General features: G+C 41.6%; 2 protein-coding genes across 2 annotated transcripts; both read left to right on the top strand.

Annotated features, from left to right (window-relative positions):
- The first annotated feature begins 1,575 nt into the window (after positions 1–1,575).
- LOC148113881 (olfactory receptor 5P56-like) lies at positions 1,576–2,666 on the top strand. Its single transcript, XM_087894472.1, has one exon. It carries the CDS (start codon positions 1,576–1,578, stop codon positions 2,491–2,493), a length of 918 nt encoding a protein of 305 aa, XP_087750598.1. The 3' UTR covers positions 2,494–2,666.
- A 10,063-nt stretch (positions 2,667–12,729) lies between these two features.
- On the top strand, positions 12,730–13,668 carry LOC148113880 (olfactory receptor 2J2-like). Its single transcript, XM_087893509.1, has one exon. It carries the CDS (start codon positions 12,730–12,732, stop codon positions 13,666–13,668), a length of 939 nt encoding a protein of 312 aa, XP_087749635.1.
- The last annotated feature ends 4,366 nt before the right edge of the window (positions 13,669–18,034 follow it).

The raw sequence follows: 18,034 nt of genomic DNA, 5'->3' as shown, positions 1-18,034 counted from the left end.
AGGGCCTCCTAATTCAGGAGAGGGAGCAATTGGTACACCAGATGAAATGAGACTGTTCCCATCCTGCTTACAATCTTTTTGGATTGTTGTCTTCTGGCAGAAGATACAGAACAATTAAAACTCAGACCACACGTTTTCAGAATAGTTTTTATCCCAGAGCTGCAATTGCACTCAACAATGAACTAAAGGGCCACCATCAGTGAGCTGTTGGACAGCATTACTTGGTCTGTTGTGTGGATGTTTGGGTGGTTTATGGGTGGGGAATTTATGGTGGGTGGGAGTGTATTTGGGGATTGTTATGTGTGTTGGACCTGGTCTTTGGGTGTTAAGTGACTTTTGTTGTATGGGTATACCGTGTATACACGTACAATGACAATAAAGTTGTTGTTATTAAATGTGCAAAGTCCCTCCCACCCATAGCCTTGAGAAGGAGTCTAGAAGAACCCACAAATAACATACCAATTCCAATTCTGTCTGGGGAATGCCAGAGTCAAAGATGAAATAGATTGGCCATGGGAAACCAAAATCCCAGAGTCACACTGTCTTGCCAGGGTTGAGTCAAAGGTGATTCTCCCCATTCAGACCATTATAACCTATAGGCCTTCAGCCTGCACTGTCATAGTGTCACCTGTCTAGCTAGGGGTGAAAGATGTATAATTGGGTGTGATTAGCATGCTGGACTCACTGGAGAAGAGCCTAATGCTGGGAAAGACTAAGGGTAAAAGAAGAATGGGACGACAGAGAATGAGGTGGCTGGATGGAGTCATTGAAGCAGTTAGCATGAGCTTAAATGGACTCCAGATGATGGTAGAGGACAGGAAGGCCTAGAGGAGCATTGTCCATGGGGTTATGATGGGTCAGACATGACTTTGCAACTAACAACAACAACAAAGCATGCTGGACCCCATGCCGACAGATGATCTCCCCCCCCCAGTAGTTTCATGTACACATTAAAATGGAGAGGCGAAAGGCTTGAGTTCCGAGGCATTGCTGGATTCTAGGATTTGAACTCTCCTCTCCTATTAACATGGACTGAATCTGGCTGCAAACAAAGAAGGGAGAATCAATGTAACACAGTGCTTCCCATTCCCAAGCCCAGAAGCTAGTTCTGAAGGATACCATAGTTGATAGTATCAGAAGCTGCTGAGAGGGACAGGAGGGCAAGAATGGTTGCACTCAACTCCACCCTGAGTCCTCCAAAGTGTGACCAATGCCATTTCAATGCTATGCCCTGCCCTAAATTCAGACTGAAAAGGTTCCAGATAATCCACTTCATTCTCTTTTGTAGCTGTGTGCCAACCACTCTCCCAACCACCTTCCCATATCCATCCAAGTTGTAACCAAATTTAAGTTGCCTTAGCTTTTGAGTTAAGACAAGACTATCCGGGGGTTGAGCCTGCCATTATGAAAATGGTTATCCTTGATATAAAATTTATGGAGTCCATCTCATAACTCTATCTTGAGATATAAGAGTGGGTTATGATTGGTTTGTTTTGAGAGTAATTTGGTCTTTTGCTAATCTAAAGGAATCTAAAACTTTGCTTCATTTTCCCTTCCTTACAGTAGGAGGCCAGGATGGAAGCTGACAATGTCACCTCTGTTAAGGAGTTCATCTTACTGGGACTGGCCAGCCAAAGAAAAATCCAGCTTTTCCTTTTTGTGATCATTCTCCTTGTCTACTTGCTTACGGTTTTGGGGAATCTCCTGATCATCATCATAGTGCAGTTTGACGTTCAGCTCCACATTCCCATGTACTATTTTCTCTCACATTTTGCAGGGATAGAAATATGTTATGTTACCAGCACCATGCCCCTCATATTAACCCATCTCTTGACTGGAAATGGAATCATCTCTTTTGCACTCTGCACCATCCAGATGTATGTCGCATTGACCATGGGGAGCATGGAGTCCTTTCTCTTGAGTGTCATGGCCTATGATCGCTATCTGGCCATCTGTTGTCCTCTAATTTACCCTACTGCCATGAGCAAGCAAAAGCAGTTGCAGTTTGCTCTAGCCTGCTGGGTTATTGCTCCCGTGCTCTCTGCCATCTGTGTTATCTGTCTTGTTTGCCAAACTTATTGTGGTCCCAACCAGATCAACCACTTCATATGTGAGTTGCCAGTGGTGCTGAAACTTGCGTGTAGTGATACACAAATAATTAAGCTTGTGAATTTAGCTATAGGAGCAATAGTCATTCTGGTTCCTCTGTCGGTTATTCTGACCACCTATGGCTGTATACTTTATTCTGTCTCGCATATGAAGTCAAACGTTGGGCTGCACAAGGCTTTCTCTACCTGTGGCTCCCATTTGATTGTGGTCATTTTGTTTTATGGAACCATTATCTGTATGTATATCATTCCAAAGTCGGCTACATCTCCTGATCATGATAAACAAATTGCAGTCTTCTATGTTGTGGTCACCCCTTTGCTCAACCCCATCATTTATACCTTGAGGAATAAGAGCATACATAGGGCAGCATCCAAAATGCTGTAAAGAGTTGCTTTATACCAGGGGTCCGCAACCTGCGGCTCTGGAGCCACATGTGGCTCTTTTACCCCTCTGCTGTGGCTCCCTGTCACTCAAAGTATGTGTCACAACCACCAATGTGTGACACCCACTGGCACACTATTTATTGAGCTTTTCAACCCCTGGTAGGCCAACCATGGATAAATCCAAGAAAAAAAAATTCAGAAAAAACCAGAACATTTAATTCAACTACATATGCTAGTTTTGTGGCCGCTCAAGAAATAGTCAGGCACGAGAAGGGTTTTGAGGCTCCTGATGTTTTCTTTTCTTTTCTTTTTCTTTTTTTTTTATTAAAAAGTTTTACAAAGAAAATCACCCCCCCCAATATTCCCCCCACTCTTTTTGTTGAAGAAAAGTCATCATGCTTTTCTTCAACAACATCTTTAATTGACTTTATATCCTCTTCAATTTTTTTTAATTTCCCTTCCATAATTACTGTTTGGTTATTCATAGCTGCAGTTTGATTATTCATGGCTTCTTTTATAAATTCTTTAAGTTCATTAAAAGAAGCCTCCTGGCTCTGTGAATCAGCTGGAAGTTGTGCTTTCTGTGTCACTACTGACACTACTGGAGAACCTCCTCCACTTTTAGAAACTCCTGGCTTAAGTTGTTTAGAAGCCATCTTTATTTTAAAAGTCTTTTTTCCTTTCACAGCCACAAAATCCCTTGAACAGCTTTCAAAAATTTAAAGTTTATAGTTTATCAAGCAAAATAGTCTTTTCTCCACAAACTCTCACTTCCCAGCAGCTTTAATCCACTCTCAGAGCGCAAAGTTCTCAATAAGCACTTTTGTTTTTAACTTTCACTCTCACGCCCACAACAAAGGCACCATCTTCCAGCCTCCAGCTCAAAGAGATTTGATTAGAAACAATGTAAACCCGGAGTTAGGCACTGTTACTTGTAAATGCTTGTTCTCCTGTTTCTGCTCTGTCTATGCTTGTTGTCAATCAATCAAACTCACTTTTGCCTGCAGAGTTGGTCGCGACATCTGGCTCTGTTTAAAACAGAGTCGTCCCAGATCCGGAGCTTCAGTCAGCTGACTGGGGAGCTCTCACCCTCCAAGCCTCTGGAATTATTCCAGGAGGCTTACGGGGAGATCTACCCTGACCCACCAGCTCTCCTCTCCTTCTTCTCCCGATGGAGAGGTTTTCAAGCTGCCAGACAGCTGCTTAACGCTGTCAAAGCGGCTTTGACGGAATCGCGGGGCTGGCGGTCCGGGGAGACCGTCCACGACGCTAACAGTGCCAACCGGAAGTCCTCCTGATGTTTTCTTTTCTGTGAGAAACAGATCCAAATGGCTCTTTGAATGTTTAAGGTTGCAGACCCCTGCTTTACACACACACACACACACACACCAAACAAACAAACAAATAACCACACACACCAAAATAGGGTTTCTACTATGTTTTATTTGCCAATTGCTGAATACCCTGACTAATGGTATCATTGCTTTTGAATTGTAGTGTTGGAGAAGACACAAATCTTTAGTTTGTGGCAAGTGTATTTTAACTATAGACTATCTATATACAACAGAAACTTATTTTAAATTATAAGATTTTAACAGCTTCCAGATGTCTTCATATGCTACAGAAGCAATAAACTAAAATAAACTTTAAAATGAAAACACTGTTTTGGGATGGAATTTGAAAAATAATGGTCCACATTTCTGATTGTTGATAGCTGAAACCATAAAGCCCCAAAATTTTGTAATATTGAAACTTATAAAACCAGACTTGAGGGTTGAAAGGATGGGATAGATCTTCACATTACTATCCTCTAAAAGCTTGGTTTAATCCAATGTTTTGCATCCTAAGTAACTCTAAAATGAATGGACTTCAACTCTCAGAATTCTTCTTTCAGAAAACCAGCTCTGGCTGAACCTCACTGGTTCAAATCCATCTCAGTTTAGTATCAGTCACATTTTATATACATTTAAGGTAAAGGTTCCCCTCGCACATATGTGCTAGTCATTCCCAATTCTAGGGGCGGTGCTCATCTCCGTTTCTAAACCAAAGAGCTAGCACTATCCGAAGACATCTCAATGGCCATGTGGCCAGCGCCAAAGGCACACGGAACGCTGTTACCTTCCCATCAAAGGTGGTCCCTATTTTTCTACTTGCATTTTTTACGTGTTTTCGAACTGCTAGGTTGACAGAAGCTGGGACAAGTAACGGGAGCTCACCCCATTATGCGGCACTAGAGATTTGAACTGTTGAACTGCTGACCGACAATCAACAAGCTCAGCGTCCTAATCACTGAGCCACCGCATCATATACAGGTGAAACTTGAAAAATTAGAATATTGAGCAAAAGTTCATTTATTTCAGTAATGCAACTTAAAAAGTGAAACTAATATATGAGATACTCATTACATGCAAAGCGAGATAGTTCAAGCCTTGATTTGTCATACTTTTGATGATTATGGCTTACATCTCATGAAAACCCCAAATTCACAATCTCAGGAAATTAGAATATTGTGAAAAGGTTCCATATTCTAGGCTCAAAGTGTCCCACTCTAATCAGCTAATTAAGCCATAACACCTGCAAAGGGTTCCTGAGCCTTTAAATGGTCTCTCAGTCTGGTTCAGTAGGAATCACAATCATGGGAAAGACTGCTGATCTGACAGTTGTGTAGAAAACCATCATTGACACCCTCCATAAGGAGGGAAAGCCTCAAAAGGTAATTGCAAAAGAAGTTGGATGTTCCCAAAGTGCTGTATCAAAGCACATTAATAGAAAGTTATGTGGAAGGGAAAAGTGTGGAAGAAAAAGGTGCACAAGCAGCAGGGATGACTGCAGCCTGGAGAGGATTGTCAGGAAAAGGCCATTCAAAAGTGTTGGGGACTTTCACAAGAAGAGGACTGAGGCTAGAGTCAGTGCATCAAGAACCACCATACACAGACGGATCCTGGACATGGTCTTCAAATGTCGTATTCCTCTTGTCAAGCCGCTCCTGAACAACAAACAACATTGTTGTTTGGGCTAAAGAAAACAAGAACTGGTCTGTTGCTTAGTGGTCCAAAGTTCTCTTTTCTGATGAGAGCAACTTTTGCATCTCATTTGGAAACCAAGGACCCAGAGTCTGGAGGAAGAATGGAGAGGCACACACTGCCTCTCCATTGTGGAGAGTTTGAAGTCCAGTGTGAAGTTTCCACAGTCTGTGTTGATTTGGGGAGCCATGTCATCTGCTGTGTTGGTCCACTATGCTTCATTAAGTCCAGGGTCAACACAGCCGTCTACCAGGAGATTTTTGGAGCACTTCATGCTTCCTTCAGCAGATGAGCTTTATGGGGATGCTGACTTCATTTTCCAGCAGGACTTGGCACCTGCCCACGCTGCCAAAAGTACCAAAACCTGGTTCAGTGACCATGGGATTACTGTGCTTGATTGGTCAGCAAACTCGCCTGACCTGAACCCCATAGAGAATCTATGGGGCATTGTCAAGAGAAAGATGAGAGACATGAGACCGAACAATGCAGAAGAGCTGAAGGCCGCTATTGAAGCATCCTGGTCTTCCATAACACCTCAGCAGTGCCACAGGCTGATAGCATCCATGCCATGCCGCATTGAGGTGGTAATTGATGCAAAAGGGGCCCAAACCAAGTACTGAGTACATATGGATGCTTATACTTTTCAGAGGTCTGAAATTGTTCTATGTACAATCCTTGTTTTATTGATTTCATGTAATATTCTAATTGTGAATTTGGGGTTTTCATGAGCTGTAAGCCATAACCATCAAAATTATGACAAATCAAGACTTGAACTAATAATGAGTCTATCTCATATATTAGTTTCACCTTTTAAGTTGCACTACTGAAATAAATGAACTTTTGCACAATATTCTATTTTTTTGAGTTTCACCTGTATACGTAAATATACATTTAAATCATGGTTAATGGCAAAAATAGTTCAAAATTAGAAAGCCACATGGATGCCTAGTTTTTTTTTACTCAGCGGTGATTCATCCTACAAGAAAAAGTATCTTTTAAAATATCACGTTCTAGAGACCTTAAAATAAGTAGACACATTCTAAGGACAGTTGGTATGAAAGGCTACATATGTCTCTAGTTGAAAGTCCATTTCATAACAAATTGCTGGAAATATTTACAGAAGACTCTCTCCCTCACTCCCTCTCTCTCCTTCTCCCTCTTTCCCTCTCACCCATAAATATTCATATGTTGAATTGAGTTTGAGTTTATTAGATTTCTATACTGCCCTTCTCCTGGAGGACTCAGGGCGGTGTACAGCCATATTAAAACACTTAGATTTACAAAATTTAAAACCAATTATAATCGAATATATAAAAAAAATTTGGCCCACAAATTAAAACACACATACACCCATTATAAAATTCGTATTAGGCCAGCCCGGCTTGCTGGAACAGAAGGGTCTTCAAGGTGCGGTGAAAGGTACGCAGGTCGGGGCTAAGATGGACTTCTAGGGGCAGCTCATTCCAGAGGGCTGGTGCCCCCAAAGAGAAGGTTCTCCCGCTGGGTGCCGCCAGTCAGCACTGTTTGGCCGACGGTACCCTGAGGAGCCCCTCTCTGTGGGAGCGTATTGGCTGGTGGGAGGTTGTTGATGGCAGAAGGCGGTCTCGTAAATAGCCTGGTCCAAAGCCATGGAGCACTTTAAAGGTGGTGACCAACACCTTGAATCGCACCCAGAAAACCACCAGGAGTCAGTGCAGCTCGCATAGGAGGGGTGTTATGTGGGTGCGCCGAGTCACTCCCATAACCACCGGTGCAGCCACATTCTGGACGAGTTGGAGCCTCTGAGTGCTCTTCAAGGGGAGCCCCATGTAGAGAACGTTACAGTAGTCTAGACATGACGTGACGAGGGCATAAATGACCGTGCGCAGGGCATCCCAGTCCAGAAAGGGACGCAACTGGCAGATCAGGCAATCCTGATAAAAAGCTCCCCTGGCTACGGTCGTCATATGATCTTACAAAGACAGCTGTGCATCCAGGAGAACACCCAAGTTGTGCACCCTCTCTGAGAAGGCCAGAATCTTGCCCCCAATAGTCAGCGATGGAACCAGCTGACTATACCGGGATGCCAGGAACCACAGCCACTCGGTCTTGGAAGAGTTGAGTCCTCCCCATCCAGATCTGGATGGCCTCCAGGCATTGGGACATCACGTTAAGGGCAGCATTGGGGTGGTCCGGGGTGGAGATGTACAGCTGAGTATCATCAGCATACTGATAGAACCTCATCCCGAAACCACGGATGATCTCGCCCAGCATGATGGTATCAAAAGTCGCTGAGAGATCTAATAGGACCAGGACAGAGGAACAACCTCTGTCCTGAGCCCTCCAGAGATCATCAATCAATGTGACCAATGCCATTTCCGTGCTGTGCCCCGGCCTGAAGCCCGACTGGAATGGATCTAGATAATCGGCTTCATCCAGGTACTGGGGAAGTTGTTGCGCCACCACACTCTCAACAACCTTCACCACAAAGCGAAGGTTGGAGACTGGGCGTTAATTCGCTAATACAGCTGGGTCCAGGGAAGGCTTCTTGAGGAGAGGCCTCACCACCATCACTTTCAACGAGGGTGGGGAAGAAGCCCTCACTCAAAGAAGCATTAATAATCCTTGGAGCCAGCCTCGTGTAACCTCTTGGGAGGCCAGCACCAACCAGGAGGGACACGGATCCAATAAACATGTGGCAGCATTAAGCCTACCCAGAATCCTGTCCACGTCCTCGGGAGTCACAAGGTCAAACCCCTCCCAGATAACATTCTCAAGACCCCCCTCCATCACCCCATCAGATCTACCCAATCAGAGTCCAGACCTTCCCGAATCTGAGTGACTTTGTCATGCAGGAATTGCACAAAATCCTCAGCTCTACCCTGCAAAGGGTCTTCCCTCGCTCCCAGGTGAAGAAGGAAGCGTGTCACCTAAACAGGGCTGCTGGGCGGTTCTCAGCAGACCTGATAAGAACAGAAAAATAATTAAATTTTGCTGCTTTTATCGCCACTAGGTAGATCTTAATATGAGACCTCACCAGACCTCACAGGTGTCTTTTCTGGCACTTCATCTCTCTCAGCTCCTCAGAGAACCAGGGAGCCAATGGAGATTGGCACCAGGTCAGAGGCCCCAAAGGCACGATGTGGTCTAGAGCTCCAGCGGCCGCCCTATCCCAGGCGGCCACCAGTTCTTCAGTTGCGCCGTGACCCAGAGCCTCAGGGAATGGCCCAAACTCTGTCAGGAACCTATCCAGGTCCATCCGGATAGGTTCCGGATGAATTGATGAATTGAATTCATTTCCTGGGGACACTTGATTCATTTCATTTTCAGCTTCAATTCAGATTGATAGTGCTTTCTTCCAGGGGTGGGCTTCAAAAATTTTAGCAAGAGGTTCTCTGCACAGTTGCTGGGTGGGCATGGCCTAGTCGGCCTCCTGCACCATGGCAGGGGGAGGGGTGTTTTTGCCCTCCCCAGACTCCGGAGGCTTTTCTCGAGCCTCCAGGAGGGTGAAAACAGCCTCCCCAGGCCCAGGAGATCCTCTGGAGGCCAGAAATGGGCCCATTTCCTTCCTGAACTTCTGGTAGGCCTGTTTTTCACACCCCCAAGCCTCCGTGCATGCCCTAGACTTACCTGCATCCAAAATGGGCTGCATGGGGACTCCTGGGAGGGGTGGGTTGGGTGGGGCCAACCAAGAGTGGGATTTGGGGGTTCTCCAAACTGCACAGAATCTTAGCTACAGGTTCTCCTGAACCCCTGTGAACCCCCAGCAGTCCACCCCTGTTTTCTTCTTGGATTTTGTTTGACCAATGTCTTTTCCTCTTTGTTCAATGTTCAAATTTATTGGGTGCCTTTCAATTAATTTTCCCTATATATTTGAAAAAAAGAAATAATAAACACAAAAGGTTGCCTCTACTTTCTTTTTAACCTTTGTGAATACATTGACATAAAGTTCTTTTCTTTTAATGAATATTTAAATGTGCCCATGAAATAAAAACTGAAGAGCTTTATCAATTTATTAGAAATAACCACAAGGGATTGGAGTAATCTCATTGGAAATAATATCATGGAATCTTGCCCTCTCCCATAGACAGTGAGGGAATAGGCCAGAGTGACATCTTAAGTCCTGGAACAGTTTCAAAGATGAACTAACTTTAGGAAGCTGGAAAACATGGTTGGTTGAGCAGGAGTTAGGGTGATGGAAAAGATGAAGCTTAGTACTGGTAAAGAAAATTTTTAAAGAATCCTTTAAAAGATCTCAAACAAAAACTATCACATCAACACCAAGAAGAATTTAATCGGAAATCTCTTTGGATTTCATCGTATCCATCAATCCAAAAATCTCCTGCCACAAACATCTTCCTGTAAATTATTACAAGGACATGACATGGTAGGGTCTTTTTATTTAGATTCTTCTAGTATATTCCACTATTATAGTTCTTTGACTATTCCACTAACGTTTCAGATTGTTTCTGAACATTACATAATAAGTTGTTGGTTGTTATCATTGGAATCGTGATGGCATCCTTCTGGTTAAGTGAGAAAGATTTTAGTGATTCTCAAAGCTAAGACTCCAATGGCCCACTTGAAATTTATTAATGGAGAGAAAAATTTAAAGGGTTAAATATTTTGACTTGGGAAAGTTGTCTTAGAATAGAACTTTAATACTGACATACTCTAAATATTTCTTGGTGGAGATAAATGCAGAGACATTTGCTAAGGCAAACTATGCAAATTGGTTTTTCCTTTTTTATCTCAGAATGCACCTAGAATGATTGTATTTTCTTAGCTTCTCTTGGCATTGATAATTTATCTGGGATTCATATTCAAGCAATATTTAGGTTATATTTGAGTATAATTTGGGTACTTTTACCTTCTAGTTTCTTTCATTTTGGAGTCCAACCTAAGCTAATTAACCTGACTATGGAACTATTCTAAGGTTATTGTTAAAGTTATTATAAATCTGAATCAGTGCTACTTCTTCAACAATCAACAGCTATTTAATTCTTTTGAAATTTGCAAAATTTTAGTTAAAAGCAGATTAGAACTAAGGCGAAATGAAAGAGTTATTATAACTCGTTCAAATTTTATTCGATTGCCCAAATTGTCTGTCTATCTGTCTCTCTCTCTCTCTCTCTCTCATCTGTAATGATTTGAAAGAAGTATGTGAACAATTTATCATCCTGATAGAACTTTAGGCATTCCTGATTAAACTTAACCCAAAAAATGTATGCGACACCTTCAGCTCTTGCACAAAAATGGTAGGATAGGTAATTAAAAATATCAAGTGTTATGGGTTTTTCAGGCACTGAGTTCTTTATTATCCTGGAAATAAAATCTAAACTCAATTTCAGCTATGGGTTGTTAACAAGCATTACTTCTCAGAGTTCAAAATTATCGTTTCTGTTGTTGTTTGTTTGTTGTTTGTTTGTTTTTACAGAGGGTCAGGCAAGATATCAAGCACTCTGATATTTTTTGGAGTTCTTCTGTTTTCAGGATAATTTCCCAGGCTCTCCTTTTCCCCTTCCTTTTCCTTTTTTATAAATTGATGTATTGTGCTGATTAATTTTTAAGTCCCATTATGCTACTAAAATGGTTGTACTGTTGGATATTTATAATTCTATGTCATTAGTTAAGGAGAATAAAGATAAACAAATGAATAAAATCTCCCAATGAGGCTATGCCAATCATCTAACGATTTCTTAAAGAAGATTGGATTGAAGCAACTTCCAGAAGCTAATCCACAAAAACAGTATGGTCCTTTGGAGAGTGAGGGAAAGCAATGAAAAATGAATAGAATAGAATAGAATAGAATAGAATAGAATAGAATAGAATAGAATAGAATAGAATAGAATAGCAGAGTTGGAAGGGACCTTGGAGGTCTTCTAGTCCAACCCCCTGCTCAAGCAAAAAACCCTATACCATTTCAGACAAATGGTTGTCCAATAGCTTCTTAAAAAGTATCGTATCAAAATACCATTCTGAGTATTGGTCAGTTGGCTTCTCAGAATATTTTAATTCAACAGATTAACAACAAAACACTTTCACGAAACAATTTTAAACACATAGTAGAATATCAATATTTGTATCAGAAAGATAAAACAAAGAAATCGTACCTAGATCAACTTCCCAAAATTTGATCATGTTGCTTGAAAATCTTGCCAATATCCAGAAAAAAGGTTCAAAAAGCCTAAAAAGCAAACCCGAAATCAATAATCTATTAGTAGAGATCGGATTTTTCAACCCCGGTGATTCTTTGAGCCATCGTCCATGCCAAAAAGTCCCTGATGTTTATATGAAATCTAGATTTTAGAGCTTGGGCAAAAAAAGGAATCTAAATGCCTTTAATATACAATCATCAAGGTTAATTTAACAATTATATAATTTCACTCCAAACCGTTACAAAAGGACGAACTGGATTTGGAGTAATACATTTTAATTGCATTTATAACTGCAAGATGAGGGTATTTAATTTAACATTCACAATTATCAGACCATTGAAGAATATTATCATTTGTTCCAATCATTGGAACAATCCCTCGATTACAAAAATGCAACACTTTTCCAGTAAGCTATAAATGTGTAAAAATTGTGGCTCAAAATTCTTGAATTGTATGCCTAGTGGTGTTCATGGTCTTCTAGCAAATTTTAAGAACTAAACAATAGAAAATATTCAACATGCTTTTTAAAATATTTGCAGGTAATAACATATTGAAAAATAAGAGAATCTCAGATGACATCTGAAATGTTTCAGTTTGTAGGAATTAGCTTATAATGATTATGACTTTCTTGAGACTATATTCTGAAACTAACTTTCTTTCTTTCTCTCTTTTCTTTCTCTCCTCCCTCTTTCTTTCTTTCCTTTTTCCTTCTTTCCTACTTTCTCCTGTCCCTCTTTCTTTCTTTCTTTCTTTCTTTCTTTCTTTCTTTCTTTCTTTCTTTCTTTCTTTCTTTCTTTCTTTCCTTGTCTCTCACTCTTTCTCTTTCTCTCTCTCTCTCTCCTTCCTTCCTTCCTTCCTTCCTTCCTTCCTTCTTTCTCTCTTTCTTCCTCCCTCCCTCCCTCACCCCTCCTCCTCCTCCTCCTCCTCCTCCTCCTCCTCCTCCTCCTCCTCTTCTTCTTCTTCTCTCCCTCCCTCTCTCTGTCTCCCTCCCTCCCCCTCCCTTCCTTCCTCCTCGTTTCCAAGAAATTATATTATCTTTCATTAATTTCATTTCATTTCAGGCAAGATGATGCCAAGATGGTGAGTGAGAATGTCACCTCCGTCAAGGAGTTCATCTTATTGGGACTCACCAGCCACCGAAGAACACAGCTTTTTCTCTTTGGGATCATCCTTCTCATCTACTTGCTTACAATTTTGGGGAACCTGCTAATCATCATCCTGGTGCAGGTTGATTTCCAACTCCACACACCCATGTACTTTTTCCTCAGCAATCTTGCAGGGATGGAAATTGGCTACGTTACTAGCACTTTGCCCCAAATGTTAGGTCAACTTTTGACTGGAAATGGAGTCATTTCCTTAGCACGATGTGTGACGCAGAGTTACGTTGCTCTGACCATGGGTAGTACAGAATGCTTGTTGTTGGGAGTCATGGCTTATGACCGCTACATAGCCATCTGCCATCCACTGACATATGCCTCTTCCATGGACAGGATGCACCAGCGACTGCTTGCCGCATCCTGTTGGACTGTAGGTTGTCTCTTCTCAGTTGTATATGTTGCTTTCATCTTTCATCATCCCTTCTGTAGCCCCAATCACATTAACCACTTCATTTGCGAACTGCCTGTTGTGCTAAAACATGCATGTGATGACACCACTATAACTAAAGCCATTGTTTTTGGGTTATCAGCGTTTATTGTTCTGGTTCCCCTTTTAGTCATCCTCTCTTCCTACGGTTTAATTCTATATTCTGTATTGGACATGAGGTCAACTACCAGATGGCGTAAAGCTTTCTTCACATGCGGCTCCCACCTTATGGTGGTCACCTTGTTCTATGGTACTGTTATCTCTATGTACATCATCCCCCATTCAGACACAGGTCAAGATCGTGATAAGCAAATCGCAGTCTTTTATGTTGTGGTGACACCTCTTCTGAACCCCATTATTTATACTCTGAGAAACAGGGAAGTCCATAAAGCAGCGCTGAAAATGCTGAAGGACTTTGGCTTTATAGCATGAGCATTCTCATCTTGCTAAATAGATTTTTAGGATGGGGTGGGGTTGTTCATTTAACTCTAAGGGGTGTGTGTTTGTGTGTGTGTGTGAGTGAGTGAGAGTGAGAGTGAGAGAGAGAGAGAGAGAGAGAGAGAGAGAGAAAGAGAGAGAGAAAGAAAGAGAGAGAAAGAGAGAGAGAAAGAAAGAGGGACAGAAAGAGAGAAAGAGAGAGAAAGAGAGAGAGTAAGAGTGAGAAAGAGAGAGAAAGAGAAAGAAAGAGAGACAGAAAGAGAGAAAGAGAGAGAATAAGAGTGAGAAAGAGAGACAGAGAAAGAGAGAAAGAGAGAGAGAGTGAGAAGGAGACAGAGAGAGAGAGAGAAAGAGAGAGAGAGAGAGAGAAAGAGAAAGAGAGAAAAGAGAGAAAGAAAGTGAGAAAGAGAAAGAGAGAAAAGAGAGAAAGAGAGAGAAAAAGAGAGAAGAGAGATAGAAAGAGAGAGAATGAGAGAGAGAGAGAGAAAGAGAAAGAGAGAAAAGAGAGAGATAGAAAGAGAGAAAAAGAAAGAGTGAGAAAGAGAGAGAGAGAAAAGAGAGAAAGAAAGTGAGAAAGAGAGAGAAAGAGAGAAAAGAGAGAGAGTGAGAGTGAGAAAGAGAGAGAGAGAGAGAAAGAGAGAGAGACTGTGAGTGTTGAATTGCAGACTATGAATATTATAAGATGAATTATTAGTGATTTCAAATATGCTGGAAAATATTGGGAATGTTGAGGAAAAATATAATGGAAGAAAATACCATATTCTACGAATCTCACTTCTAAGGAAAATCCTTCCCCCCCTCTTTTTCTTTCTTTTTGATATCCAGATTAAAATATGGAGGTTCAATCATGAAAAGTCTGCAAAAAGAAATTTTAAATGGGTTTGGGCTTCTTTTGCAGATAAGGCAGGTCTTCCTGCAGTTTTCCTTATTCGTCAGATATATACAATGCAGAAAACACAAACCAAAAATTATTCAATCCATTTAGTCCTGGAAGAAAATTCCAGAACATTTCTCCCATGATCCCACTTGTAACAGAGTGTGCCATCATCACAGAAAGAAAAAATCCAGATTGGCTCAAGGTTGACTCTGCCTTCCATCCTTCCGAGGTGGGTAAAATGAGGACCCAGATTGTTAGGGGCAATATGTTGACTGTGTAAATTGCTTACAGGGGGCTGTAAAGCATTGTGAAGTGGTATATAAGTCTAAGTGTTATTGCTATTTGTAATAAAATATATTCGGTCCATTTATTAAAGATAAGGATAAAAAGGTAAAGGTTCTCCTTGCAGATATGTGCTAGTCGTTCCCGACTCTAGGGGGGATGCTCATCTCAGTTTCAAAGCTGAAGAGCCAGTGCTGTCCGAAGATGTCTCTGTGGTCATGTGGCCAGCATGACTAAACGCCACAGGTGCACGGAACGCTATTACCTTCCCACCAAAGGTGGTTCCTACTTTTCTACTTGCATTTTTTACGTGCTTTCGAACTGCTAGGTTGGAAGAAGCTGGGACAAGTAATGGGAGCTCATCCCATTATGCGGCACTAGGGTTTCGAACCACTGAACTGCCAACCTTTCGATCGACAAGTTCAGCATCTTAGCCACTGAGCCACCGCATCCCTTGTCCTTTTATTAATCGGGTTCAAAATACACTATGGGATAGTCTTTACAGATAGTCTTTCAAATTACAGTTATAAGCCATGCCGGTCACTAAGTGGGTAACCATATAACCACATACAATTTCATGACCATTTTTGTGCAGTTATTAAGTGAATATCAAGGTCATTAAGCAATCACCGCAGTAACCAATGATTCACTATTAGCCATTTGCCATTTGTCATAAAGTCAACATTGAGGTTCTTTGGTGAATCCATCATCGTCAATGGGTGCTTTTTGCCAAAAACTGGAAGTAAACACAAGCAACCCTCTCCCCCCCAAATTGTAGTTATGTGACTGTGAGATTTTGCAAATAGTTGTCAATGTAGGCTGATTGCTGAGCACCCAAAATGTAATCACATGACCATGATAGGGCAACAACCACTACAACTTTGAATCTAGGTAATAAGTCGCTCTGGGGAGGTCAGACGTAAATTTGAAAGGTTGCTAAGCAACTGTCAAAAGTGAAGGGCTACCTTTCTTTTAATTATCTTATTCAAAGAACCCATCTTATATGACTTTGTTAATCAACTACTTCAGTTCTCAAGAGATTGAGATAAAAAACGAATTATAATGAAGTACAGCAAAGTTCCAGTGGAACTGAATAACCTCCATGGAGTACACATTCATATTATTTTTATTATCTTTCGCCATCTTTAGTGCTTCCGCACACAGCAAAGCAGCAATTGCCAATATTAGGGAGGAGAAAAAAAAGCAAGATAAGTGGCTTTGAATATAACCGCAGTTAGCTGCCTCGAGGATCAAGACACAATAACTTAGATTTACTGAAAATATACTTTGCATCAAAAAGAACAGTTGATACTATCAACTAAAAAGCCTCCAGTAAATTCCATGCAACAACATCCACCTGAGTACTTGGAGAGCCTATTAAGATACCGGTAGTTTGTCTAACCTGGATGGCTGTTTGTGTGATTTAATCTAAGGCAATTACTCTTCTGGTTTCAAAAACTTACTCATAAAATTATGTGTTCTAATTCTTCAGCCTACTACCTTTGAATGATGATGACCCTGAAATGAAGGAGTCAGAAGTAATTGGCACAGGAAAGAAAATAATATAATAGGATAACAATAATACAATTTCTCCAGTTCTTTAAGTATGTATGTATCTCTATGGCTTGTAATATGTTAAACAGGATCTTCATACAACTATGCTTTATTCATCTAAGTCTCTATTTTCATAAGTTGCTAGTCGTTACACCAACAGGCTCCTTGCACTGAGAATCCTTTTCAAGCATCAGAAGAACATTCTAGAACATCTAAGAATCTTCCCTTGACAAGCCACCGAATTTCCAAGTTGCTTCTCCCTGTTGTCTCAATAGAAGCTGGTCGTGTGAGGTGATCCTATACTTGATGGCTGAGGGACCTTTTAGAGATACAGAAAGGTAAGGCATTTTGCCATTTGGAAGTCTGTTGATAAGAGGATAGAATCTGATTTTGTGAGACAGGAGAACATGAGGGAAGATGTTGCTTTTAATGAATTCATTGGGATTAATTCCAAATTCATGGAAATTCATTGGTATCCCTGAAAGAACTAAGCATTATGGTCAAAAGCCTGAATGACTGCTGCGACAGCTGACTGATGCTGTAGTCAGCTATGTGCTATGTGTTCACAATGGTGGTTAGTGGATGCAATCCTGACATAGTGTGGCAAAATTGGTAAGAAGGTGACGTTTCATTAAGCTAAGTAGGATAGGTTTTGTGGTCTACCAAATTTGTGGTTTTGAGCTTTGCTGCAGGACTCCTACTGGGGCTTGTCCTAGCAAGATAGTTCAAGTTTTATTGTGTTTGCATCTCCAGCAAAGTACAAAACCCAACCATTGTATAATCCAGTCACAATGTTTCCATTTTTATTTTATTTTATTTTATTTTAATTTCCAATTTATATACTGCCCTTCACCCTGAGGACTCAGGGTGGTGTACAGCCAGAATTAAGAACATGAAATACAAATATTAAAAAAACAGTTAAAATATATATAAATAAATTTGGCCCAAAAATTAAAAATCACAAACCAATTTAAAACTTTTAAAAATTTCTTCTTAAGCCAGCCTGGCTTGCTGGAAAAAGTGGGTTTTAAGGGCATGGCGGAAGGCACTGAGGTCTTGGATTCTCCTTATCTCTGGGGGCAACTGATTCCAGAGGGTAGGTGCCCCCACAGAGAAGGCCCTCCCCCTGGGGGTCACCAGCCTACATTGTTTGGCTGATGGTACTCTGAGGAGGCCCTCTCTGTGGGAGCGCACGGTCGATGGGAGGTCGTTGTTAGCAGCTGGCGGTCTCGAAGATAGCTAGGCCCTATGCCATGGAGCGCTTTAAAGGTGATGACCAACACCTTGAAGCGCACCCGGAAGACCACCGGGAGCCAGTGCAGCTCGCGCAGGAGCGGTGTTACATGGGAGCGCCATTCTGCTCCCGTCACTACTTGCGCTGCTGCGTTCTGGACCAGTTGGAGCCTCCGGGTGCTCTTCAAGGGGAGCCCCATGTAGAGAGCGTTGCAGTAGTCAAGGTGAGAGGTGACAAGGGCATGAGTGACTGTGCACAGGGAATCCCAATCAAGAAAGGGCCGCAACTGGCGAATCAGGCGATTATCAGTCATCATTTTTGCATGATGACTGATGATCTCTGCAGTGGATGTCCAGAAATTCAAGCTTCTGGCTTCTATAGTTGAAGAATGAGATGCCCAGGATTCCCTGTCA

Source organism: Pantherophis guttatus, chromosome 4 (genome assembly GCF_059756535.1).
Source record: "Pantherophis guttatus breed Tessera chromosome 4, ASM5975653v1, whole genome shotgun sequence".
Taxonomy (NCBI): Eukaryota; Metazoa; Chordata; class Lepidosauria; order Squamata; family Colubridae; genus Pantherophis; species Pantherophis guttatus.
The sequence above is the reverse complement of the archived record's forward strand: the minus strand, read 5'-3'. Positions and strand labels throughout refer to the sequence as shown.

Coding starts and splice junctions, on each gene's coding strand:
- LOC148113881 (XM_087894472.1), top strand. CDS start 1,576: ATGGAAGCTGACAATGTCACCTCTGTTAAGGAGTTCATCTTACTGGGA.
- LOC148113880 (XM_087893509.1), top strand. CDS start 12,730: ATGGTGAGTGAGAATGTCACCTCCGTCAAGGAGTTCATCTTATTGGGA.